Source organism: Enoplosus armatus, chromosome 10 (genome assembly GCF_043641665.1).
Source record: "Enoplosus armatus isolate fEnoArm2 chromosome 10, fEnoArm2.hap1, whole genome shotgun sequence".
NCBI lineage: Eukaryota > Metazoa > Chordata > Actinopteri > Centrarchiformes > Enoplosidae > Enoplosus > Enoplosus armatus.
In genome coordinates this window covers 25,601,037-25,626,857 of record NC_092189.1, presented here as the reverse complement: position 1 = coordinate 25,626,857, position 25,821 = coordinate 25,601,037, and the positions used below count along the sequence as shown (strand labels likewise).

General features: G+C 44.0%; 3 protein-coding genes across 3 annotated transcripts in view; 1 reads left to right on the top strand and 2 right to left on the bottom strand.

The window, feature by feature from the left end:
* The first annotated feature begins 1,892 nt into the window (after positions 1–1,892).
* sqstm1 (sequestosome 1) lies at positions 1,893–6,524 on the top strand. The gene is made up of 8 exons (XM_070913475.1): positions 1,893–2,175; positions 2,709–2,804; positions 4,096–4,388; positions 4,958–5,096; positions 5,190–5,258; positions 5,463–5,617; positions 5,844–6,015; positions 6,107–6,524. The coding sequence occupies exons 1-8, from the start codon at positions 2,007–2,009 to the stop codon at positions 6,268–6,270; spliced, it is 1,257 nt and encodes a 418-aa protein (XP_070769576.1). The 5' UTR covers positions 1,893–2,006; the 3' UTR covers positions 6,271–6,524.
* A 132-nt stretch (positions 6,525–6,656) lies between these two features.
* On the bottom strand, positions 6,657–17,463 carry mrnip (MRN complex interacting protein). Its single transcript, XM_070913708.1, has 7 exons — positions 17,333–17,463; positions 16,447–16,506; positions 13,811–13,917; positions 13,631–13,697; positions 12,349–12,470; positions 7,266–7,329; positions 6,657–6,982 (listed from the first exon to the last, which is right to left on the bottom strand). Exons 1-7 carry the CDS (start codon positions 17,390–17,392, stop codon positions 6,770–6,772), a joined length of 693 nt encoding a protein of 230 aa, XP_070769809.1. The 5' UTR covers positions 17,393–17,463; the 3' UTR covers positions 6,657–6,769.
* Positions 17,464–18,086: 623 nt separating this feature from the next.
* The window catches only part of LOC139290910 (TBC1 domain family member 9B), a 32,415-nt gene continuing 24,680 nt past the window's right edge, over positions 18,087–25,821 (bottom strand). The window contains exons 19-23 of the mRNA XM_070912734.1: positions 25,668–25,736; positions 25,167–25,220; positions 22,924–22,968; positions 22,113–22,210; positions 18,087–20,688 (exon numbers count right to left, since the gene is read on the bottom strand). Coding sequence (XP_070768835.1) covers positions 20,083–20,688; positions 22,113–22,210; positions 22,924–22,968; positions 25,167–25,220; positions 25,668–25,736 — 872 coding nt within the window. The 3' untranslated portion in view covers positions 18,087–20,082. The remainder of the gene's footprint in view (positions 20,689–22,112; positions 22,211–22,923; positions 22,969–25,166; positions 25,221–25,667; positions 25,737–25,821) is intronic.

Genomic DNA, 25,821 nt, shown 5'->3' with positions numbered 1-25,821 from the left:
CTGGAGCTCTGACAGAGTGACCATCGGGTTCTTGGTCACCTCCCTGACTAAGGCCCTTCTCCCCCGATTACTCAGTTTAGATGGCCGGCCAGCTCTAGGAAGAGTCCTGGTGGTTCCGAACTTCTTCCACTTACGGATGATGGAGGCCACTGTGCTCATTGGGACCTTCAAAGCAGCAGAAATTTTTCTGTAACCTTCCCCAGATTTGTGCCTCGAGACAATCCTGTCTCGGAGGTCTACAGACAATTCCTTTGACTTCATGCTTGGTTTGTGCTCTGACATGCACTGTCAACTGTGGGACCTTATATAGACAGGTGTGTGCCTTTCCAAATCATGTCCAATCAACTGAATTTACCACAGGTGGACTCCAATTAAGCTGCAGAAACAGAAACAGAAAGGCTGTGAATACTTATGTACATGTGATTTCTTAGTTTTTTATTTTTAATAAATTTGCAAAAATTTCAAAAAAACTTTTTTCACATTGTCATTATGGGGTGTTGTGTGTAGAATTTTGAGGAAAAAAATGTATTTAATCCATTTTGGAATAAGGGTGTAACATAACAAAATGTGGAAAAAGTGAAGCGCCGTGAATACTTTCCGGATGCACTGTATTTCTCATTCGTTTTTATTTCATTTTACATGTATTATCTATTACTGAATGAAACTGAGTAGTTGATTCAACAGAAATTCAATCAACAATTTCTTAAGTAAAAAATAACCAAAAAGCTTCTAAACTGTGAAACTGCTGTTTTTTCTGCGATTGTTAACTGAAAGTTTCTGACATTTTAGATTAAATCAATAAATGAAGATTAATTAATAATGAAAATAATCCATTTTATGTTTATCCAGTTTTGTGTGAATGAACAAACATGATTTCAGTGTCATGTTAATATTAAACTCATGTTGAAACATTTTTAGTATATTATTTGTTGGTTTAATTAATAGAAATGTTTAGTGTTAAAGCAACTTTTGTGTATTTTATGTGACGTGGCGCCCCCTACAGTTTTCAGAGTGCAGTTCACCCTCATGGACAGCTGTACACGAGCATTTGTCGAAAACTGAAGGATTTGGTGCGCTGACTTGGCAAAATGATCAAAAACTAGCGACAATTTTGCTAAGAGCTAAACATCAAGCAAGTGTAAGACCACAGGAAAGCAAGCCAGCTAATATTACCGACTACTCTGACAGCAGGCCAGCTCACCGTCTGTCTGCATTCTATTTCACGAAGCTCTCGTTGAACGACTAAAAGCCCTGTGCTCGATCACACTTCTTTTCTTAGCTTCCTCCATTAACATTGTCTTCGGTCTCTTCATCTCTCCCATCAAGTCCGTAGTGAGAATCCTGAGCTGGACCCACGTGTGACGTAGTGCCGTAAAACATTAGGCACTCGCGGGGGATCGTACCCGTTCAACCAAGTTACATAGTACAGGAAAAGGCGTTCAGGGTGCAGAGTGGAAATGAAAGAGGCGCCATTATCTCTGTTACAAGTCAGCTTACCATATAAATGATAGTGACGCCGTTATTTTAAGGTTAAATAGTTACATAATGTTGCTTTAAAAGTCATTTAACTTTATTAAATCTGTCTGTTTTTTACACTTTATTAAACACTTTAGATTTCAATGTTAAATATTTTAGTTTTTCAACTTTCATAACGATGACCGTGTTATTTTTCTTTTGATATGAACTTTATTCCGGTTAAACCTGATTGGTCAGGTGACTCAGAGAGGAAATCCCCTCATTGGAAAGTGCATAGTCATTCCTCAGCCTCTCATTGGTCGTCTGGGCGGAACTCCATCACCAGACCAATGGGAGGCCACGTCAATATTTCCTTCTCCTGACGACATGTGACGTTTATCACGGAAGTAAATATAAAGAAGGCTGAGAAGATTTAAAGCTGCGTCACAAAGTTTCTCACTTTGTCTCGGAATACAGTGTGTTTTCTGTCCGGAGTCTGGTTCAGTTTGGTACAGTTAAGAGTCTGCAGTGTACCCGGTAACTGGAGCAGGATGTCAGTGACGGTGAAGGCCTATCTGCTGGGAAAAGATGAGTCGGTTAAAGAGGTCCGGAGGTTCGCGTTGGATCAGGACGTTTCTTGCAGCTTCGAGTATCTGAGCAGCAAAACCGCGGGTGTGTTTAATAATCTGAAAAACAACGGCTTCAACATGTACTACAGAGGTAAATATTAAAATTATTTAAACATATGCTAACATGAACATGAATAACCTGACAGACCAGAGGAGTGTTTAATAACCCTGAAAAAAACACTTCAACTTATTTTATTGAGGTCAATTATTAAGATTATTATACATGTATAAACATATGAAATCAACCTGAAGAACACATCCTTCAACTTAAAGTTAAAATCATGTGTTTTTCTGGTGGAGTTCTGCACAGTAAGTCCAGGTTTGTGTACGGAGAGAAAACGGTGCCAAAATGATCCTCCTGGAAATATAAGCTCCTAGTTCTGTATGAGCTCAGATATGCAGACTGACACCTGCTGTGGGCGGGTCTTGTGAGCTCAGGGGTTCTTTATTCTGTCCATCTTCACTTTGAAGTTTGCTTGTTTTAATGTGTTAATGAAACTGTTTAAATATAAAAGTGAACTCATTGAAACAAATACGAGTTAAACTATATCATGTGAGATTTAAATATTCTAGAAGACAATCACGTATTGGTGATGATAATGAGTTTGTTTCTGTATATTTCAGATGAAGATGGAGACCTGGTGGCATTTTCCTCTGATGATGAACTAATGATGGGTCTGGCCTGCATGAAGGACGCCACCTTTCGCCTCTTCATCAAAGGTACAAGCACACAATCTGAACATCACCTGAATCTCACCTTCATCCCTGACACACACAGACACACACAGACACACACACACACTTGAAATCAAGTGGAGTCAGGAAGTGGAGGTCATGGAGGAGAAAACATTGTTTTATTTGGAGACCAGCTTTTATTCTGAAAGTCAGAGTATTTAGGGTCACTGTTAAAGGCTCTATATGAAGTTGTCAGAGTTGTTGTTTTTAATGACATCAGTGGCCGTGAAGTGAACTGCAGTCAGCATCCTGTTGCTCGTGCCCGCAGTCTGTAGGCGAGCAAGCCAAAACAGTGAAGTGACATACAGCAGACTGTTTTATATTGTAGTTAGAATAACGTTACTATCTGTAATGTTCCTATATTTTATTTGGACCATTGGCTCCGTGATACAAACTAGCTTACCGTTTGCAAGTTACTTCATCAGCTAACATTACAAAGCAACCATTACCTTAGCTCAGGTTACAGATTGAGGTGTCCACTCCTGTTTTGCATTGCTCTCAGCTATTAAAAAGCAATCGTTGGTTACAGACTAGGGTTGGACGATATGTTAAGTTTTTCCAGGCGGCCAGTCAGCCCAACAACCAGCAATTGCCGATATATTCGCACAGGTGTGTGTGTGTGTGCGCAGTGAGCCGTAGTTTTAGCTGGGAAATGTATGTGAGCGGCGAGTTTGCTACGTTCCACAAGCTGTCTTAGCTTTTTTTGGTCTAAAAAAGAAACTCACAAAATATCAAATGAAATACTCTTCTGAATTCAAGTTTCTCTCTTCTACTGGACTAAGACTAGCTTACTGCCATGTTAACTCATAAGACAGTTACCATTTGTATTGGACTCTGTTTTGGTGGGTGCCGGTCTTTTGTTGACGTTAGCAGGATCCATTTCTAAACTAACGTTAGATGGACATGGAGCTGAAGAGAGGCTCAGGCACTCGAGAGCATTCATAATGTCACATCCAGAGTCCTTGACATAGAAATCAGTCCACAAGCTGTTGTAGGCAACCGAGAAAGTTGGGGAGAGTCTCATTTTTTAAGTGACGTTACACTCTGTTCACACATTGGCAATAAAAAGCAATTAATAAATGTAAATTGTTACATATTGTACCTTTTTAAGAGAAGAGTTGAAATATTTAAAGAGAAAAGTTGTATGTTTAATATGACGAGATTTTAACATTACAGTCAACAATTAATCAACATTATGATTTAATAAAAATCTCAGAGAGATAAACTGCAGTGTTTGTTTCTGTGCTTCTAATAAAGTTTTATTGAACTCTTTCAGAGAAGAAGGAGCATCGCCGAGACTTTCCTCTTCATGCCTTCCCTCCCTTCACCTTTGGCCACCCTCCTCCTCCTCCTCCTCCTCCACCACCTGGAGCTCCTCAGGCCCCGCCCCCTCACCTGGCCCCACCCCCTGCCCTGCACCCCAACGTCACCTGTGATGGCTGTGACGGTCCCGTGGTGGGAACTCGCTTCAAGTGTTCGGTCTGTCCAAACTACGACCTGTGCTCCGCCTGCCAGGCTCGAGGGACACACACTGAGCACGCTCTGCTGCCCATCTGGCACCCGCTGCAGGTGTGAACTTTAGTTATATATTTATTTTACAGGTCTGTAATGTCTTAACTTTCCATAAAGTTTCTAGGAAAGAACAATGTGTCAGATTAATTAAGGAAGAAAGAAAAAAAACCCAACATAAATATTTAGTTTTATATTGAAGCTTTCATGTTCAGCTGATTTTTTAGATTAAGATATTAGATAATTAAGATATGAATTGGATTTAGAAGTACAGACAGTTTGAGTTTACAGATTAAGTCTTAAAGATGAACTTGCTTTAAATATATGAAAATATTACTTTTAATATTCATCTCCCAAAAAACCTTTCCAATTATTTCAGTCTGAGGTTACTTGACTGAACACTAATTGATGTCACACTGCACTCAGTACACTTTGACATCACTGGTGGGCGTGGTCAGAGCTGCAGCAGACTTTACGTACTGGCTTTTATTTTGGTTATTTTTTTCAGATTTATGCAGGACTGCAACATGTAGTGTTTTCAGCCCTGCTCTTTGACTTTCAGTAATGTGTTTTCAGCCCTGCACTGTGACTGTAGGGATGTTTTGGTGAACTTTACTGTCTGTCTGTAGTGGTTTCCTCGGGGTAAGTGGATGAAGAGGATGAGACACTGCATGTGGAACCAGAACCTGAACCATGCTCAGAATCTGAACCAGGATCAGGGTCAGCCTGCATCCTCCAGACCTGCTGCTGACTGCAGCAACCCCTCTGGTCAGTGTCAGGAATTATAATCTGTTTTTACTTACTACAGTGTTTCTTGAGAAACTGACAATAATCAAATTAATAATCAATAATCTAATGCAGCCTCTCAGGCCAATGTGGACTTCCTGAAGAACATCGGAGAGGGTGTGGCGGCCATGTTGAGCCCGCTGGGTGAGTGATGTCACGGTTAACATCTGAGATCAGTCAGGTCTCTGACTGGCTGCTTTGGAGAGTGAAACCAGGGGCTTGTTAACAGGAAGTGATGGTGTCTTCTCAAAGTAATAGTGCAATTAAAGGAAATTGTGTTTGCTGTAAGACCAGTGAGGTGAACTTTCTCAGGGTTCAAACAGGGAGTGATGTCACATGTGTGCACAGGTATCGATGTGGACATCGATGTGGAGCATGAGGGCCAGAGGACAAAGGTGACCCCTCCCTCTCAGAGTGGGGAGTCGGAGGGAAACGTGGAGATGGACAGAGGCAGCAGTGAGGGTGGAGCCGGCAGTGAGGGCGAAGCCAGCGAGGGGTCAAAGGTCAGTTCATCATCATCATCAGAAGAAACAATCAGAGAGAGGGGAGGGGCTGCGCTGTAGTTTAGGTTCACCTACTGAAATGTAACTGTCACTGTTACCATGGAAACACAGGTGTTAGTTCAGAGGTGTTTCTGTGCACTGTCCCACATTAGTCTGGTGTAAATCTAACCCTGGTCCTTCTCAGACCAGTGTAACCAGTAAACCGGACCCAGTTTGTGCTCTTCAGGTGTGCAGAGATTCTGATGAGGAGTGGACACACCTGAGCCCCAGAGAGGTTGACCCCTCCACCGGAGAGCTGCAGTCTCTCCAGCCTGGGAACGAGGACAAGGGTCCCCCATTGGGACAGCAGGGGCCAACAGGTCTGAGGGAGGCGGCTCTGTACCCTCACCTGCCTCAAGGTAAGACCGCATCCTCTCCCTGATCTGTTACATTCTTGTGTATGTCATCCCTGCTGACCTCCGCTTCCTGCCCCCCCCCCCCCCCCCACAGAGGCAGACCCCCGCCTGGTGGAGTCTCTGTCTCTCATGCTGTCGATGGGTTTCACCGATGAAGGCGGCTGGTTGACCCGTCTCCTTCAGGCCAAAAACTTTGACATTGGTGCCGCGCTCGACACCATCCAGTACGCCAAACAGCCCCGCCCACAACAGCCCTGATGAAGTCATCATCATGATGTCACCACTGACATCATCTACACTCAACCAATGACATCTAACCATGATTTATACTACAGTCACATGTTCCCGTTGTTTCCTGTAATCTGAGTTTATAATCTGCCAAGTGCTGTTACTCTTGATCATCAATCAATACTCTAACTAATTGATTACTGTTTCTATTGCTTTATTATCTGTATAAGTCATCGACATGTTGCTGTTTTGTGTTAATCTGAATAAAAACATGAAGAACTGAACTCGTCTGACTTATTAAACTATTGATATAAACAAATAACAGAAACTGAAGTCGAAACTAATGATCAATAAATCTGTGTGTGTATATATATATATATATATATATATATATATATATAAAAACACAGTAACAATTGGTAATAGTAACAGTAATAATTAATTGGTTCAGAAACTCAATGAAGCCGAACTCTGCTCTCAAACATGGAGGAAGCATTTAATGAGAGGCGGGGTCTAACTGATGATGTCATTACAGGACAGCAAAGCAGCTCCGCCTACTGACTGAAGGCTTGTCCCCCTCCTCCTTTACCCAACAGTCCGAACTGAAGAAACAATCGCTGACTGGACCAGCACTCACTGGATTAACGCTCTTCTTACTGGGAGGACTGGTGTTGTTCAGACTGGTGGTTCTGTTTGTGGTTGAGGGTCTAACAGGTGTCATCATCAGACTGGACCGGTTTGCCTACAGACAAAAGACATCCGAAGGTTAAATCGATTGATTGAAAGAAACAGTCGGACATGTTCCTCAGGGAACCAGGTTCTCTATTATTCTTGCGTTTGCGTTTTATCGCCAATGTGTTTAACGGTTTGTAGCTGTTAGCGTAGCTGGAAGCAGGGGAAAACTGTTAGCCTAACTTAGCACAAAGATTTCAACAGCTCCACATCTGTCACTGAACTATGTGTAACTTAGGTGATAGTAGTTTCATCAGTGTTAATAACAGTTGTTGGTCATGTCAGCATGTTACCTGTTCAGGTGTCCAGCTGTCCTGTCCTCTTCTGTCTGTCCATCCTTCTCTTCTCTTCCTCTTCCTGTCAGAACACAGGAGGGTTTTAAAAACAGTAAAAGAGCAACTTTCAAACTATCTTCCCCCTCAAACATCTCTCAGAGCCTACTTATTTCTTTCTTTTGTCAGGTTTATTTTCCATTTTTATTCAGACTCAGTTGTGCTACATTTTTCTTCCTTTCAACAAACAAATTCATTGTTCTTACCAGATGATGTACATATGGGTTGAAGTAGAAAAATAAAAGACATAAAAAACTCAGCAGTCATAAAACCGAGTGGTTACAAACCAAAGAACGCCGACTTCCTGACAGCTCAGATGTTATAATTACTACCTCATTCAGCTGATTGTCAAAGGGGAGTGTCTCCACTCCACGTTCCAACAATTCCTTCTGTATACATTCTATAACACTCCTAAGAAAGATGGAGTAGGAGTTGTAATGAACAATATCTTCGTCTACATCATCCTTATTTATTGGTTCCACAATCTCATTTGCTAAATTTGCTGCAACAGCTTCTGGTGTTCTGTGTCAAATCAGTTTACAAGAGTTAGACCTATTTTAATTTTTTTTCTTAAAAAAGTTCTCAAAGTGCAAAAACAGGAAGGTGGTCACTTATGTCATTTATGAGTAGTCCATCTACTATTTTGCTTTCAATTTTATTTGTGAATATGTTGTCTAGCAATGTAGCAGTGTCTATTGTGATTCTACTGGGTTTTAGAATCACAGGAAATAGGCTGTTGCTACATATAGTATTAATAAAGTCTGTTGTCCTTTTGTGTCCATTTGGGTTTAACAAGTCAATATTAAAATCACCACGTACCATGTGCACCTTGTTAATATTCAATTTGCCAAACATACCAGTTAATGTATCAAGACAGGTTCCTGGTGTTCTATATACACAGCCAATGACGATATCTTTACCTTTTTGAACATAAATTTCTACAGTTATACATTCCAAAATATTTTCTATAGTATTTGTCATAGGTTTAGTGATGTTACATCTTAAAGCTGTATCAACATACAGAGCAACTCCTCCTCCTTTTTTACTGTTCCTATTAATCATAAACCACTCATATCCTTCCAGTTCCACATCATATACTTTCTCATCATCAAGCCAGGTCTCAGATATTGCAATTATATTATAATATAATAATTATCATTATTGATGTTGTTGTAAAAGTGGTTTTCTGGATCAATATTGTGTTCAATCTCATACAATTTATGCTCTGTGTGGTCAAACGTTTTAAAGTTCAGGTTTTCATACTTACTATACAGTCTGTGCAAATGGTCACTCACATCATCCTTGCTAATGTCTACAAAATCCTCCTCATCCATGTCTCTGAACGGGAACATATAATCCTCATCAAGATCTGTCATTTATTTTTCAGTTCATAGTTAATAGTTCATGCAAATGCTTTCCCACACAGTCCAAAATAATGTTCCATTTAGCCTTATCATCACTTTTCTTCCCAGTTTCTTGTCCATGTTGCTTGCATCTTGTTTTGTTTCCTTAGGATTCGTGCATGTCTCGAAATGTTGGCGTTCTTTTTTTGTCAGATGCTCATTCAAGTACACACCTGTCCCTTTCAGCTTCTTAGCCTGCCTGAGTAGCTCAGTCTTGTGCTTTCGATTCACAAACCGAACTATTATGGCAGGTTTTGTTTTATTATCCTTTCGGGGAAGGGTGTGACAAGCCGCGACGTTGTTACTCTGAATACTCATGTTCTTACTTTCAAGGAACTTTATGACTTGCCATTCCAGCATTTGTAGTTCCTCTGTCGGGCCGTCCTCTCTGTTTTTACCTCCAGCCGTAGTCCTGGCATAAGTTCGGTGTGTGTTATCCAGTCCGATTATGATTAAATCCTTCATTCTTGTGTTCCATGTCATCAATTCTTCGCTCTAGGCCATCAATTTTCTTATCCTTCTCTTTAACAAGATTCTTCAGTTGTTTAACTTCTTCCACCAGATCAAGTAGCATAGCTTGTTGTTTAGCTACTTTGCTCAGCTCGTCCAACATGAAGTTCAGAGATTTTCTGATCACCTCCAACTCTTCCTCAACAGCATTACTGGCTGTCTTTGGTGGCATTTTTCCTTTCGTTTTCACTTGTATCCACATGTATCCAAGATGGCGCTGCGGATGGCTGCCTCGGTATGTTGGAGCGCATTGTTTTGCCTGTAAATAGCGTTTCTTGTTTTGGTTCAGGGAGCTCTTTCACCAGAGAAGAGCTCATGAACATGGAACACCAGTGGATTTGTTTCCCGAATTTCTTACACCTTTAACTGTTTTATGGGACATTCTGGTCAAAGGTGCTCTCACCTTTGCAGCTCTACGGCGACGTAGAGGGAAACGTGCCGGTGCACTCGTGCGTCTTCGCCGGCGAGGACAACGTACACCGCTATCCGGAATATTTCTCTCTAACATGCGCTCACTGGGGAATAAGATGGACGAACTCCAGCTGCTGATGAGGAGAAACAAGGACTTTCATTCATCTGCTGTTTTGTGCTTCACTAAACTGTAAACCATACTACTCCCCCCGCGAGTTCGGGTTAGGGTTAGGGCTTCATTCATTCTAGTCAGTGTTTACATTCCACCGGAGGCCAACATGCAGGACGCACAGCACGCACTCGCCGACCAGATACTGGAAACGGAGCAAACCACCCCAGACTCCTTAGTTATTGTCCTCGGTGACTTTAACAAAGGTAACCTCAGACATGAACTCCCCAAATACAAACAGTTTACTAAATGCCCCACCAGGGAGGGGAACACTCTGGATCACTGTTACACCACAGTCAGTAATGCTTTTCACGCCGTCACCCGCGCTGCACTGGGACACTCTGACCACGACATGGTCCACCTGATTACGGCATACAGGCAGAAATTAAAACTTTCTAAGCCTGTTGCGAGAACTTCGAAGAAGTGGACCAGTGAAGCTGCAGAGGACCTGAAGGCGTGTTTGGACTGCACTGACTGGGATGTTTTCAGGACTGCTACCAACAGTCTGGATGAGTACACAGAGGCTGTGACTTCATATATCAGCTTCTGTAAGGACTGCTGCGTACCAACTCAGACCAGGGTGAGTTATAACAACGACAAACCCTGGTTCACTGCAAGACTGCGACAGCTGAGGTTGGAAAAGGAAGAGGCGTTTAAGAGTGGCAACAGAGCAGAGTTTAAGGAAGCCAAGTACAAGTTTAGCAAGGCGGTGAGGGAAGCTAAACGACTGTACTCAGAGAGACTACAAGACCAGTTCTCCTCCAACGACTCTGCTTCTGTGTGGAGGGGGCTCAGGCAGATCACCAACTACAAGCCAAGAGCCCCCAACTCTGCTAACGACCGACGCCTCGCCAACAGCCTCAACAACTTCTACTGTCGCTTTGAAAGACAATGGGACAGTCCTGACACCATCCCCCACACCATCACCCACCAGCTCCAGCCCAACCCCCTCATCACACCTGGGGCTGCACTCTCACACCTCTGACCACCACAGTGCCCCCCCCCCCCTCCAGCATCGACACCTCTGTCTGTCCTTGAAAGAGATGTGAACAGGCTCTTCAAGAGACAAAACCCCCGGAAAGCTGCTGGACCAGACTCCATCTCTCCATCCTGCCTGAAGCGCTGCGCCGATCAGCTGTCTCCGGACATCTTCAACACCTCACTGGAGACATGCCACGTGTCAGCCTGCTTCAAGGCCTCCACCATCATCCCCGTCCCCAAAAAAACAGGGCCCACAGGATTAAATGACTACAGACCCGTCACCCTGACCTCTGTGGTCATGAAATCATTTGAACCCCTGGTCTTGTCCCACCTCAAATCCATCACCGACCCTCTGCTGGACCCCCTGCAGTTCGTCTACAGACCTGTTGGCTCTGGCCGTCAACTTGGCCCTACACTCCTCCAGCTCCTGGACTCCGCAGGATCCTATGCCAGGATCCTGTTTGTGGACTTCAGCTCTGCCTTCAACACGATCGTCCCGGCTCTTCTTCAGGACAAGCTCTCCCAGCTGAACGTGCCTGACCCCACCTGCAGGTGGATCACAGATTTCCTGTCTGACAGGAAGCAGCATGTGAAGCTGGGGAAACACGTCTCAGACTCGCGGACGATCAGCACCGGCTCCCCTCAAGGCCGTGTTCTTTCTCCTCTACTCTTCTCCCTGTACACCAACAGCTGCACCTCCAGTCACCAGTCCGTCAAGCTCCTGAAGTTCGCGGACGACACCACCCTCATCGGACTCATCTCTGGAGAGGATGAGTCTGCCTACAGGTGGGAGATTGACCATCTGGTGACCTGGTGCAACAGCAACAACCTGGAGCTTAACACTTCAAAGACAGTGGAGATGGTTGTAGACTTCAGGAAGAGCGCAGCCCCACCCGCCCCCATCACCCTGTGTGACTCTCCAGTGGACACTGTGGAGTCCTTCCGTTTCCTGGGCTCCATCATCAGCCAGGACCTCCGGTGGGAGCTGAACATCAGCTCCCTCATCAAGAAAGCCCAACAGAGGATGTACTTCCTGAGGCAGCTGAGGAAGTTTAACCTGCCACAAACAATGCTGGTTCACTTCTACACTGCCATCATAGAGTCCATCCTCACCTCCTCCATCACTGTCTGGTACGCTGCTGCCTCCACCAAGGACATACGCAGACTGCAGCGTATCATCCGCTATGCAGAGAGGGTGATTGGCTGCAACCTCCCATCTCTTCAGGACCTGTACTCCTCCAGGACCCTGAGGAGAGCAGGGAAGATCGCTGCCGACCCCTCCCACCCCGGACACCATCTGTTCGACCCCCTCCCCTCTGGCAGGAGGCTGCGGTCCATCAGGACCAAAACCTCCCGCCACAAAAACAGTTTCTTCCCCTCTGCAGTCAACCTGACAAACTTACAACTTACTTCAACACGGAAGCAGGGCCACCGGTGTCATTAAAAACAACAACTTTCTGAAAACTGAGACCTGCTTTGGGTCTCACCTGTCCGTTTTATAAACCACACTGCTGACTGACAGGTAGGTGGGCATGGCCTGTAACAACATAAACACTCTCTAAAGTCACACCTGTCAATCATGTTGTTGCCATGGAGCTGCTGCCTGTCCATCGAAACATTCTCCTCTTGTGGCTCTGCCTTCTCAGGTGTATCCAGGTATTTGCTCCAGCGGCTCACCCGAGTCTGTGTCACCTGGAGACATTATTAGATATTGTTCAATATTGAAGCAGAAAAACTAAATGAAGACATTTAGAAGCATAAACACCTCTGTGCAATCTCAAAGCTTACACTACATCTACGGAGGCCTGCTTGCGCAAGCATAAACAAGGCTTTAGAGATAGGCCTTTATTTTGAAGCATGCTTAGAGATGGGCCTTTATTTCTAATTCTCTGCTTTCATATTTGATTGTTTCAGGATGAATCCTCCTTGCTGTGTTAAAGTTACTGCATTACGCCTTTGATACCAACAATGCAGTTTTTAAAATATATTATTTTACTAATTTCCAGAAAAATAATCAAATATCTACGACATCTATGTAAATAAGTAATTGCACCCTTATATTGATTTAATTGGCTTTAGGAGTGATAACTGAAAAGAATTAGCTCTTATTGTTTGGTATCTGACATTCATTCAGAGACTACAAGGTTTTTGAGCATGACCCTGAAAGTAGGAACAGGACTTTGATGAGGCCACTCCAAAAACATTTTTGTAGAAATAAAATAACAAATAATACAAGACACTATACACTTTACAACACTAAGCTTTACCTACATATACATATCTTTGTTGACATGACAGCTATTCATCTTTTCTGACGCGTTCAAATATTGGCGTCGGGCACACCATCGGTTTACTGCTGTCAGACGTACACGCTTTAGTTGTGGGGCAACAGAGACGAAGGCAACAAACGTGGTACGATCATCAATAATGACGTGCTGTATTTGATTGCGTGGTAGCCTACATCACAGTAGGTTGTACGTCTATAAAACTCCACTCTCTCTGAAGTCCGTTAGTACTTAAATCCCATAAACTTAAAATGTAGCTGCTGTCATCTTGTGGCACGTGTACATTTGTATTTTCTATATAGTTTTATGCATTCTCCATTCTGCACTGGGGGCCTTTTAAGGTGAAGGGATAGAGTTGTGGTGCTGCTGCCTTCAGTAGCAATCATTTCGTGGTACACATCTGCCCTCCAGAAACGGAACCACCTGCTGTTATCTATGGAGCTGAAGTAAACAATGGTTAATTAGTTTGTTAGTCTGACTGTGTGGGATAGCGAGGCTCCTGCATGTAAACGTCGCCTGCTCTCAATGCAGACATCTGGAATGTGACGATATGGTCATGTGCCCTACCTGAGAGTGTGTGGTCAGTTGGTCGTGTTCCTCAGGTTCATCCTCTCCGTCTGCCTCCACCTGCTTCCTGTTAACAACCATCAGGAGACAGCGACAGGTGAGAACACCTGGTAAACAGGTGCAGAGTGACGAATACTTGGACTAAAAAAGCTGCTGCATATTGTGGGACATGTTGGTTACCATTGCGACCAGCTGTTGTGCTCCTGCTCCTCCATCATGGCTCCTCTCAAGGCGTTCAGTTTCTGAACATGACGTCTGCAGTCGGCCCCGGATCCCCGTCCAAATTCCTGTCCAATCAGCACACAGGCCGACAGGTGACACAGGTAATAATAAAGCCTCTCCTCATAATACTCTCAACTTGGGATGGGAATTGATAAGATTTTATGGATACCAATACCATTATGGATTCTGCTTATCAGCCCGAGTGTGAACATGGAGTAGAAACCTGAGGACAAGCTGTAGCCACAGTCTGGACGATATTATTTGTTTTCATTTAAGTCATCTGTCAGAGAAAACATCTGCTCAGCCTGCCTGTGTGGCGCTAATGTTATTATTTTCCGCGGTTACCTCGGTGACGGACAGCTGGGAAGCAGTGGCACAGTGTCTGTACACTCCTGGAGTTTAAGCCTGCGTTGTGTAGGAGACGTTTCAGCATATTGCTGGTGTTCCCACTCTGACATGAGATGATCATTTCTTCCTCTGCCATGAGTCTTCCTTCTTTTAACTGTCAGAAAAACATGCCAGCATCGATAAACTCGGGAGGCATAGGATTCCCATCCCTACTCTGAACATCAGGGGCCAGTTGTCCAATTTTTTTTTTTATCTGGATCAGAATGATGAATTGGATTGAGGACAGTCTATGACTTTTGTTGTGATTTAGCTCTATATACACTACTCACAAAAAGTTAGGGATATTTGACTTTCAGGTGAAATTTATGGAAAATGTAAAAACTTCATGCTACAGTGATATTATATCATGAAAGTAGGCCATTTAAGTAGAAGCATGCAATGGTAATTTCTTCATCTCAAACAATTTATTGAAACAAAAGCTAACAGTGGTGGGTATACCACAACAAAAAATGTCAGTGTCTCAATAACTTGTCATGTGTCCTTGAGCATCAATTACAGCTTGACAACGACGTCTTATGCTGTTCACAAGTCGACTTATTGTCTGCTGAGGCATGGCATTCCACTCTTCTTGAAGGGCTGCCCTCAGGTCATTGAGGTTCTGGGGTGCGGGGTTACGACCCTCTACACGACGACTCAGCTGATCTCATTGGTTTTCTATGGGATTCAGGTCTGGAGAAAGTGCAGGCCACTCCATTTGAGGGACCCCAGCCTCCAGCAGCCGTTCCCTGATGATGCGACCTCGATGAGCTGGGGCATTGTCGTCCATGAAGATGAAATCAGGCCTGTGTTGCTCATGCAGAGGCACAATGACTGGATTAATGATGTTATTCAGGTAGTATCGGCTTGTCACAGTACCAGTCACAAGGTGTAGGGCAGTTCTGTGTTGACTAGACACACCTGCCCAGACTGTAACACCACCAACTCCAAAGGCTCGTCTGGTGACAACAGTGGCTGATGCATAGCGTTCTCCTCGACGTGTCCAACAGCGTTGGCGGCCATCATTTCTGCTCAATGTGAATCGACTTTCATCAGAGAACAGCACTGAGGCCCACTGGTTCCTCATCCAGCGCAAATGCTCCCTGGCCCATGCAAGACGATGACGCCTGTCCCTGGTGGTGTGGTCAGGTACCCTTGCAGCTCGTCTAGCACGCAGACCATGCTGATGTAAGCGGTTTCGAATGGTCTGACGTGACACTCGGGTGCCTCTCACCTCACTTAAACGTGCCTGGAGTTGAGTGGCATTCACCATCTGGTTCCGCAGGGCACTGTTCACAATGAAGCGGTCATCAGCATGGGATGTGGCCAAAGGACGTCCACTTCTATGCCTTTCTGTGACTCTACCAGTCTCTCTCTGTCTCTGTTGCAACCTGCTGATGACACTCTGTGAAAACTCTAAGCTCAGTGGCAACTTCCCTCTGAGAACATCCCGTTTGAAGCCTCGCAATGGCCAGTCACTGTTGATCGATTGTTAGGTGTCGTCTTGGTCTCATGATGTCAAAATGTGAACAGCATGACGAAGAGGACTGTTTAAATACAAATTGTCATTGAACCAGAACATTTAGTGGTCGATTCATGGATCAGACACTTGTTGTGATTTTTGCGGTTAATCACCTTGTTAGAGAACAGCATGTTATGCAATAAGTACTGAAACACTGGACAGTTGGACATGTACATTCAAAAGTTTAGAGAAGGTCAAATTAAGTTCACCTGTAAAGGTTATAGTGCATTTTAGGTGCATTCTGAAATTTCATCCAAAAGCCGAATATCCCTAACTTTTTGTGAGTAGTGTAAATAGAAATTTCATTGAACTGAATTGTTTATCTGTCCAGCTACAACTTAACTGTTGTGGTTCACTCTCAGCTCTCACAGCGTCATGTTCAGAGACAAAGCAGTGAAAAGACACTGTACACTACCTGCTCAGCAGCAGACAGACACAGTTAGACGAGCTACTTAACACAGTGGGGTATTCAGCAGCTAAAGTGACAGATATTTCCCTCAGGAGGTGGTAAAACACAGCAACATGATCATTCATGTGTTTGCTCTCCTGATGAATGGAAGTCCAATATTCTCTCTGTGACTACTGGTTCAGTTCAACACTTCAACTTAAAGCTGATGATCTCTTAATGTTGTGTTCACTGCTTGTTTGTGCTGAAAACAATAAAAAAAAGTTGAAGTTATAATCAGACCTTGAGCAGCGACTGTTTCTCTCCACACACTTTACAGCTCCACCTGTTCACCTTCTTCACCTGACAGACACAGCACAGGGCACAAACAGTCATGTTTTCTTAATAATAATTACAAGAATCAGACAAAAAACACAAACTTTAAGACTTCTAAATTTGACAAACCAAGATTAAGTGCTACCTCATCCTGTGCAGAAGGAGTTATTTTATTGACTCATCAGAGAATCATTGTTTAGTGAAGGAAGGACCGGTTCTTTCAGCCGCCACTAGTGAACCGACTCACGAACGACTCCTTTGGTTCTTTTTTTATTTACTAATTGTTTTTCTTTTAATTTAGTTCAGTGCCGAGTCGCGGCTCTTAGTCGTTCTTCGGCTCAATGGGAGTGTGCAGAACGAACGAGTTAACTCCGAGTCGGAAGTTAAGAGTAGGCTTAACTCTGTTTAAACTGTGTTGTCACATATGCATATACTCCATGTCCACAATGACTTTAATTAACCTGTTTCTCATTTAAATAAACGAGCAACGTGTTTTTAAAACAATAGAATTTTCTTTGTGTCTATTTACATTTTTATCAAATACTTCTTGTATAATAATGTTGACTCAGCACTCATGAACCAGGTCTTATGGAAGTTAACCGTTTGTGCCCGCGTGTTTTGAAAACTTAGATACATGTCGAATAAAGTTTTATACATAGAAAAACATAATTAAATATGAATAGAATTGTCTAGATTTTAACTTCAAAGTCCGGAATCAGCTGCTGTTAGTGAAGTTATTTTAAATTATTCAACATTATTGACAAGCAACCGTGACCGAACACCAATTCACTAACAGCAGTTAGCCTGTTAGCCTTTAGCCTGTAGTTTAGTTTATCTCTCGTGTATTTGTTACCTGTTGAACCTGGAAGCTCTGACAGGAAAAACACTGGAGAACGTGAAACTCCTGAACCATGATGGACAGATATTAAACGGCTCCGGTCTTGGTTGTGGTTCTGGTCGTGATTCTGGTCGCGATTCTCCGGCTGATTTCCCGGGTCTGTTTGAACTGCGATGATACGTCACAGCGGCCGCAGTGTGTTGTATCGGAGGAGAGCACCTCCTGCAGGCCGGAGGACTACAGCACTGATTGTGTTTATTAAAAATGCAATATCACGTTTCTTCTCTGCTGTGTTTCCGTACTTTCTCTGTATGTACACATTTGAATACAACAGCTTCTTATAAACAGAAGGATTCAGTCTGAATGGTGTCACTAATCAATGAACCTGATCAGTTGTTTAAACATTAGATGTAAGAATCAGTCTGTTCACATTATTTCAACATTTTGGTTGCCCTTAAAGAAAAGTGAAAGTTTGGAGAAACCTTTTGTTCTAATATATTAGAAATCTTAAGAGTGTTGAGAAATGTGTGTAACTCTAAGTTAGAGATTGTTTACAATCTGTAATAACATTGTTATAAAATAAAAAGTTGACAATGTACAAATAAAACCAACCGACAGATTTCTCTTTTAAAACAATTAAAATAAATCTGCTTTCATGTGAAATGAGCAGAAACTAAAACTCTGACTGCAGCTGAACTTTTTGCTTCTTTCACTTCTTATTTGTAAATCAATGAACACCACAGAAGTAGAAAAGTGAATTTCCCTCAGTATTTATTAGACAACAGAATTCATATCGATAATTGATCAATAAAATGGATTTTAAAAGAAGACTGGTTTAAGACAACAGAGAAAAAACGGAATAAAACACTGAAACGTCCTCTGACAAGAAGTAAACAGGAATAATGTCATCAGAAACAGGCAGCAGAGACAAACAAACAAGGCTTCAGTGACATCAGAATAAAAGTCAACAGGTGTGAACTCACCTGAGTGAAACAGATACATGAGTTTATTCAGGCAAAACGATCTCATGATTAATATACAGTTAATATATCAGAACTGTACAGAAAGAGACTAAAACATTTAAACAAGTTTATTTTTATTTTCTGTAGATAATTGTTTACTTCCTCATTCAGTCATTATTTATGTAATTGAGTCCATAAAGTTTCATTTTCTAAAAATAAATAAAAATAATATTTCAGCCTGTTTCCAACATAAATCAACTTATTTAAATCAACTTTTATTTTTGTTGTCTCAGGTGAATGGACCCTGGTTTACCTGTCAGAAACATGTTGAAATTTTCTCTGTCAGATATTTTCACTTATTTTAAGAAAATTTGATTTTAGGACTTTGATTATATGGAGATAATTTTGTTTAAATTTGTTTAACTTGTGAGTAAAAGTTTGTTCAACAAAAAAATTGTGTTGGGACTTTGGGGCTTCCCAAGTTCTGTCAGCACACAGTTCACCTGTTTTTTTACCTGCTTGTCTGTTAGTACTCAGTTTGTTAGTTTTCAGTCCAGGTGATCCTCCAGAGTCTCAGACTATTTATATACATCTAACCTCAACAGAGACCTACTGATCCACCTGCTGACCCACCTGCTGATCCAACTACAGATCCACCTGCTGATAAACCTACACCTCCACCTGCTGATCCACCTGCTGATAAACCTACAGCTTCACCTGCTGATCCACCTGCTGATCCACCAGCTGATAAACCTACAGCTCCACCTGCTGACCCACATGCTGATCCAACTACAGATCCACCTGCTGATAGACCTACAGCTCCACCTGCTGATCCACCTGCTGACCCAACTATGGATCCACCTGCTGATCCACCTGCTGATAAACCTACAGCTCCACCTACTGATCCACCTGTTGATTTACCTGCTGATCCACCTACTGATCCACCTATTGACAAACCTACTGATCCACCAGCTGATTTACCTGCTGATCAACCAGCTGATCCACCTACGGATCGAACTGCTGATCCTGAGTGGAGCTGAGTTCTGCAACAGTGGACTGGCATGTGTTTACCTGGAGTGGAGATCCAGGTGTTTATTCATGATTATCAGTTTTATATCTGGTCTCTGCTCTGATCGTGTACATTTTGTGCTGTTTGCTGTTAGAACAACTCAACCCTTCCTCCATCTCTTTCACATCAAAAGCCCTCCATCCCTGAAGGGCCAACAGTGAAACACCTGTGTTGAATGGTAACAAACGTATGGTCACCTGGACTGTTTTTAAAGTGATGCCACAGGATTGTTGGTTCAGTTGTTTTCAGTCTCAGTTGGACGTGAAGAAGAAAACCTGAACAAACTCTGAAACTCCTGACTGTGATGGTCTGTGACATCACATGTTAGTCTGTGACATCACATCCTCATAATCAGAATGATGATGTGTTTCCTCTCTCTGTCTCTGTAGGACCAAATAGCCAATCAGAGTCTAAGTCTGTTAAAATGACATCAGCAGGGATGCTTCAATCAGGAGCCGACATCATCACAAACCACCTGATCAGATCAGCTGATCTTTAAATAAAGGATCTGTATTGGTCCTGACTCACCTGAGCAGAGCATCCCTGCTGCCTCAGTCTCAAACAAACACACGAGGTGAGTCAGGTGGGCAGGTGGAGGTGAGTCAGGTGGAAAGGTGGAGGTTAGTCAGGTGGACAGGTGGAGGTGAGTCAGGTAGTCAGGTAGAGCTGACTCAGGTGGACAGGTGGAGGTGAGTCAGATGGACAGGTGAGTCAGGTAGACAAGTGGAGCTGAGTCAGGTGGAGTGCTGGGTGAGTTCGTGGTCGGAGGCGGAGCTTGTCTGACGCTCCACCACCCGCTGGGCTTTACAGGCAGCCATCTTGTTCTGGATGTCCCTCTTCTTCTCAAAGTAGTCGACAAGCGGCGGCTCCGTCAGCAGCGACGCCAGCACCTGCTCAAAGGTGATCGACCAATCAACATCCAGCACGCTGCCCTGCCTCTGCTCACCGCCGCCAATCAGCACTGTGTCGTCGGCGATGTCCTCACACTGCAGCGAGCCGGAGCTCACCACCGAGTACGACGACACTGACGTGTCGTCTTTAGTTTCCTCGTCGGATGTCTGCGGAACTACCGGCTCCAGCTGAGCGTCTGCCAGAGCCCGACACACCTGAGACTCACCTGACTCCCCCTCGCTTGGCCCGTCCTCCCTTTGAGGGTCGGGGGACAGAGCCTGAGTGGCGGCGGTGTTGGTCTTCTTGCTGCCGTTGTTGAACTTCTTTCCTACTTCTCCAATACGCAGCAACAGGCTGGCAACGGTGGCGATGGAGTGATAGAGCTGCTGCTCCAGAGGCTCCTCACTGAACATGTTGTACAGAGTCTTACACAAGTCTATGAACTGCTCCTACAGGGAGACAGACAGGGAGAGAGACAGACAGGTCAACAGAGAGAGAGAGAGAGACAGGGAGAGGGAGAGAGACAGGTTAACACACAGAGAGAAGCAGGGAGAGAGAGAGAGACAGGTTAACACACAGAGAGAAGCAGGGAGGGAGAGAGAGAGAGACAGGGAGAGGGAGAGAGACAGGTTAACACACACACAGAGACACAGGGAGAGGGAGAGAGACAGGTTAACATAGACAGAGAGAGAGAGAGAGAGACAGGTTAACATACAGAGAGAGAAAGACAGACAGGTTAACACAGACAGAGACAGAGAGACAGGTTAACAGAGAGAGAGAGACTGAGAGGAAGAGAGACACAGAGAGAAACAGGGAGAGAGAGAGAGACAGGTTAACATACACAAAGAGAGACAGGGAGAGAGAGAGACAGGCAGGTTAACACAGAGAGAGAAAGAGAGACAGGGAGAGTGACAGGTTAACACAGAGAGAGAAACAGGGAGAGGGAGAGAGACAGGTTAACAGAGAGAGAGAGAGACAGGGAGAGAGAGACAGGGAGAGGGAGATGTTAACACAGAGAGAGAAACAGGGAGAGGGAGAGAGACAGGTTAACAGAGAGAGAGAGACAGGCCAATACACAGACAGAGAGAGAGACAGAGAGGTTAACACACACAGAGAGACGGGGAGAGGGAGAGAGACAGGTTAACATAGACAGAGACAGAGAAACAGGGAGACAGAGAGAGAGACAGGCAGGTTAACACAGAGAGAGAAAGAGAGACAGGGAGAGGGAGAGTGACAGGTTAACACAGAGAGAGAAACAGGGAGAGAGAGAGAGAGACAGACAGGTTAACACACACACACAGAAACAGGGAGAGAGAGAGAGCGCGACAGGTTAACATACACAGAGAGAGACAGGTTAATGCAGAGGGAGACAGGGAGAAGGAGAGAGACAGGTTAACACACAGAGAGAAACAGGGAGAGAGAGACAGACAGGTTAACAGAGAGAGAGAGAGAGGGAGAGGGAGATAGACAGGTTAACACAGAAATAAACAGGGAGAGAGAGAGAGACAGGTTAACATGCACACAGAGAGACAGGTTAACATATAGAGAGAGAGACAAGGAGAGGGAGAGACAGACAGGTTAACAGAGAGAGAGAGACAGACAGACAGGTTAACATGCACAGAGAGAAAGACAGGTTAACAGAAAGAGAAACAGGGAGAGAGAGAGAGAGACAGGTTAACATACAGAGAGAGAGAGACAGGGAGATAGACAGGTTAACACACACACACACACACACACACACACAGAAACAGGGAGAGAGAGAGAGAGAGAGAGAGAGAGAGAGAGAGAGAGAGAGAGAGAGGTTAACATGCACAGAGAGAGAGACAGGTTAGGACTCTCAGATGACTGAACCTGAACCTGATCTCCTCCTCACCTGGTTCATCCTTGGCAGGTCTTTGATGGTCTCTGTCTTGGGTTCCTTCTCTTTGGCCCACATCCTCAGGTAGTACCTGTAGTCCTTCACCTTCTCCTCTGAAACAACACACAGGTCAGAGGTCACCATGGATGTATAACAGAGTCCTACAGGGATGATGTATCTTTGTAGGCCAACCCGGACGTTAGCATCGCCCTGGTTCCCTCGACAAACAGCCAATGAGATTCTTTAGATTTTGGATTATTGGAGAAAATAAACTCTGTGGCAAACAAACGTTTATGATACTGGCACATTTTGTTCAGCAACATAATCTTCACAAATAAACAGCACTTTTACGATTTATGAAGTGTACATGGAATTGCCAGAAGTAAAGAGGTTACATTAGGCTATAAACGAACTACACCATACGTCACCACCACATTTGAATTTCATGTCATTGGTTCATTAGTTTAGCTAGTTTTAAATTACATCCTTAAACTGATTTCCATGTAAATGTTTACAGCACTCAGAGAGATACTTTAATTCCTATAAGCTATGGACTGTAAATAATCAAAATAAAGTTTATTTTCTTGAACAAACTGAACGCTGAAAGAACTAATTTTGTTCACACCAACCCGCTCGTTTGTTCAGAGAGTTTAAAATCTCAGTACCTGTGCAGGTAACAGTGGACCTCATCCACCTGAACCTGGTTCTCAAACTGACTAGTCACAGTCATGTGATGTCAAAGAGTGGAGGTTTGCTTTGGACACTTCATCTGTACAGGACAGGTACATCACCTGTGCACACAGTCAACAGGAGGCTGGGCATTTACCTTTCTTCTCTTCGCTGTCTCCACCTCCATCCTTTCCCTCCTCACCTGTGCAGACAGGAAATCATCTTCATCACTTTCATCATCATCATTATCAACATCATCATCACAGAAAAGATTAACAAAGTAACTTTGACCGTGAGTTTCTCAAAAAAAACAACTTTGAGTTCAGACAGTCAGTCAGAAAGACATACAGTAAGTCAGACAGACAGACAGTCAGTGAGTCAGGCAGACAGTCAGTGAGTCAGGCAGACAGACAGTCAGTGAGTCAGACAGACAGAGAGTCAGGCAGACAGTCAGTGAGTCAGGCAGACAGACAGTCAGTGAGTCAGACAGGCAGACAGGCAGTCAGTCAGACAGGCAGTCAGTCAGTCAGACAGACAGGAAGTCAGTCAGACAAACAGACAGACAGACAGACAGACAGACAGTCAGTGAGTCAGGCAGACAGACAGACAGTGAGTCAGGCAGACAGACAGGCAGTCAGTCAGACAGACAGACAGTGAGTCAGACAGACAGACTGACAGACAGAGAGTCAGGCAGACAGACAGGCAGTCAGGCAGTCAGGCAGTCAGACAGACAGTGAGTCAGACAGACAGACAGGCAGGCAGACAGACAGACAGACAGGCAGTCAGTCAGTCAGACAGACAGTCAGGCAGTCAGACAGACAGGCAGGCAGGCAGTCAGGCAGACAGACAGACAGAGTCAGTCAGTCAGTCAGTCAGTCAGGCAGACAGGCAGACAGACAGACAGTCAGTCATACTACTTCATACTACTTTAAAACACGTGAAGTAGACCTCCCCAACACACTTCATACTACTTTAAAACACAGAGGTCTCCTCCTCAGGAAGGCATCCAAGAGGACCTGATCAGATGCTGAACCACCTCAGCTGACAGCTTCTACATGAAGGAGCAGTGGTTCTCCTCTGAGCTCCTCAACCGGTCTCTGAGGCTGAGTGCAGACACTCTGCAAAGCAAACAAATTTCTGCTGCTTGGATCCACCATCTCTTTCTTTGCCAACAGGATTAGGACCACACCAGACCAATACAGCGTACTTGTCACTGCTGATGCTGCACCAATCCACCTGTTGATCTCAATCTCCATCTTACTCTCACTGCTGAACAAGACTGAGGAACTTACCGACTCACTCCAGGGGAACAATGTAGTGCTTTCCAGTGAGTATCATGACCTCTGCCAGAGAAAAGTCTTCTCCGAGTCCTCCAGCTCCAACACAGAAGTTCAAGGCAACCAGTCAGATTTAGATGAGGCTGTTACCAACTGTTGGAGGCATTATGTAGTTTTTGTTTGCTTATTTTATCCTTATCTAAAACATCAGGTATTCACGTCCAGTTCAGTTATTGAACCCAGGGTGGAGCATTAGTTTAGGAAGTCACACAGGTAAGCTCCAGGTGATGAGAATCACGTGTGTGGATGGGAAGCAAACAGTTTTTGACCATGTCAGCATGTTTGAATCTGAATTAGCTGAAAGAAATTGCTGCGATCGAATATGAATCCAAACTGAATCCAAAGATCTACAATGTCCAAACAAGGGCACCCCTCAGAGGCTAATTTAGGTATTAGTTGTTTTTTTTGAAAGTCACTACAGGAACTATGTTTACTTGGTCCTGCTCCACCTCCTTCACCAACTTTTCTCCTTCCCCACCTGAGATGTGACGTTTCACATACATAGAACCAGTTTTTGGGGTCAGAGCACAAAGGCCTACCTGCCGCCCAACTAGCAGCACAACTGACCCAGGCCCAGCTGTGTGCCTCTCTCTCTCTCTCCCTCCCTCTCCAGATGTTTTGGATCTAGATCTTCATCCTCCGGGAGATTCAGCCTCTCCTCTCTCTCTGTGTCTGCCTCTCTCCGTCTCTCTCTCTTTCTGTGAAAGATCTGCTTGAGTTTTGGGTCTCGTGTGTCTGTCTGTCTGTCTGTCTGTCTGTCTTCTTCCAGGTCTCCATGGTGGAGAGGAGGTCATGCGACTCAGGTCACTGAGTTGCTCGACGTCCTCCTGGTTGCATATTCTTCAAATATGTTAAAATCTATTTTTAACTTTGTCATCCTGTTTGTAAGTTGTGTTACAGCTTGTGATGCTGCAGTGACAAGGTAACTCAAGAGACAAACTGACAGCACAGTCCAGGTGAGAAACAGCTGCTGTGACATCACTGGCTGTGGGCGGGGCCAGAGGTGCAACATGTTTGACAGCATAGGTGTCAGAGTGCAGGACAACAGCACAAAGACACAAACCTGATGTCACATCCTGCTGCCCCAAAATGTCCAGATCAGACAGGAAGGAAGATTCTAGAAGGAAACATCACACAAAGAAGAAGAAGAAGAAGAAGAAGAAGAAGGGAGGAGAGAGATCAGGCAGTATGTAAGTGACAGAGGAAACATTGAAATCTGTTAATGAGAAGATTTTTCATGCCAATCAAACAGAAAAAAACTGATTCATGATAGTTTATATCCGTAGGATGTTTCTACAAACCTGATCTGAGTCACTACGATCATTTCATGCTAACTTTCAGACAAAATCTTCTGCTTTGTGTTAATCATCTGTAGAGTGACTGTATTCTGAATCAGGTGATTCTGGTCTCAGTCTTTTCATTAATTTTTACAGCAGGTTTCATTGTGTCGTCTAAACCAAAACAGATGTGTATCAATCTGTGATGTGATGAACACTGAGTAGAGGAGGTCACCTGTCAGGTGTGTACAACTGTAGTAGTAGTAGAAATACCGCAGTACGTTTACCTCGTGGTATATCCTCAGTGAAGAAGTGTGTTGCCTCCAGAGCAGACTCCGCCTCCTCAGGACACAGAGCTGCAAAACAAACAAATAAACAGACTGAAGCCTCCTGGTGGTCCACGTATGACCACCTGGTATTTAGACAGTAGAAGGTCTCAGT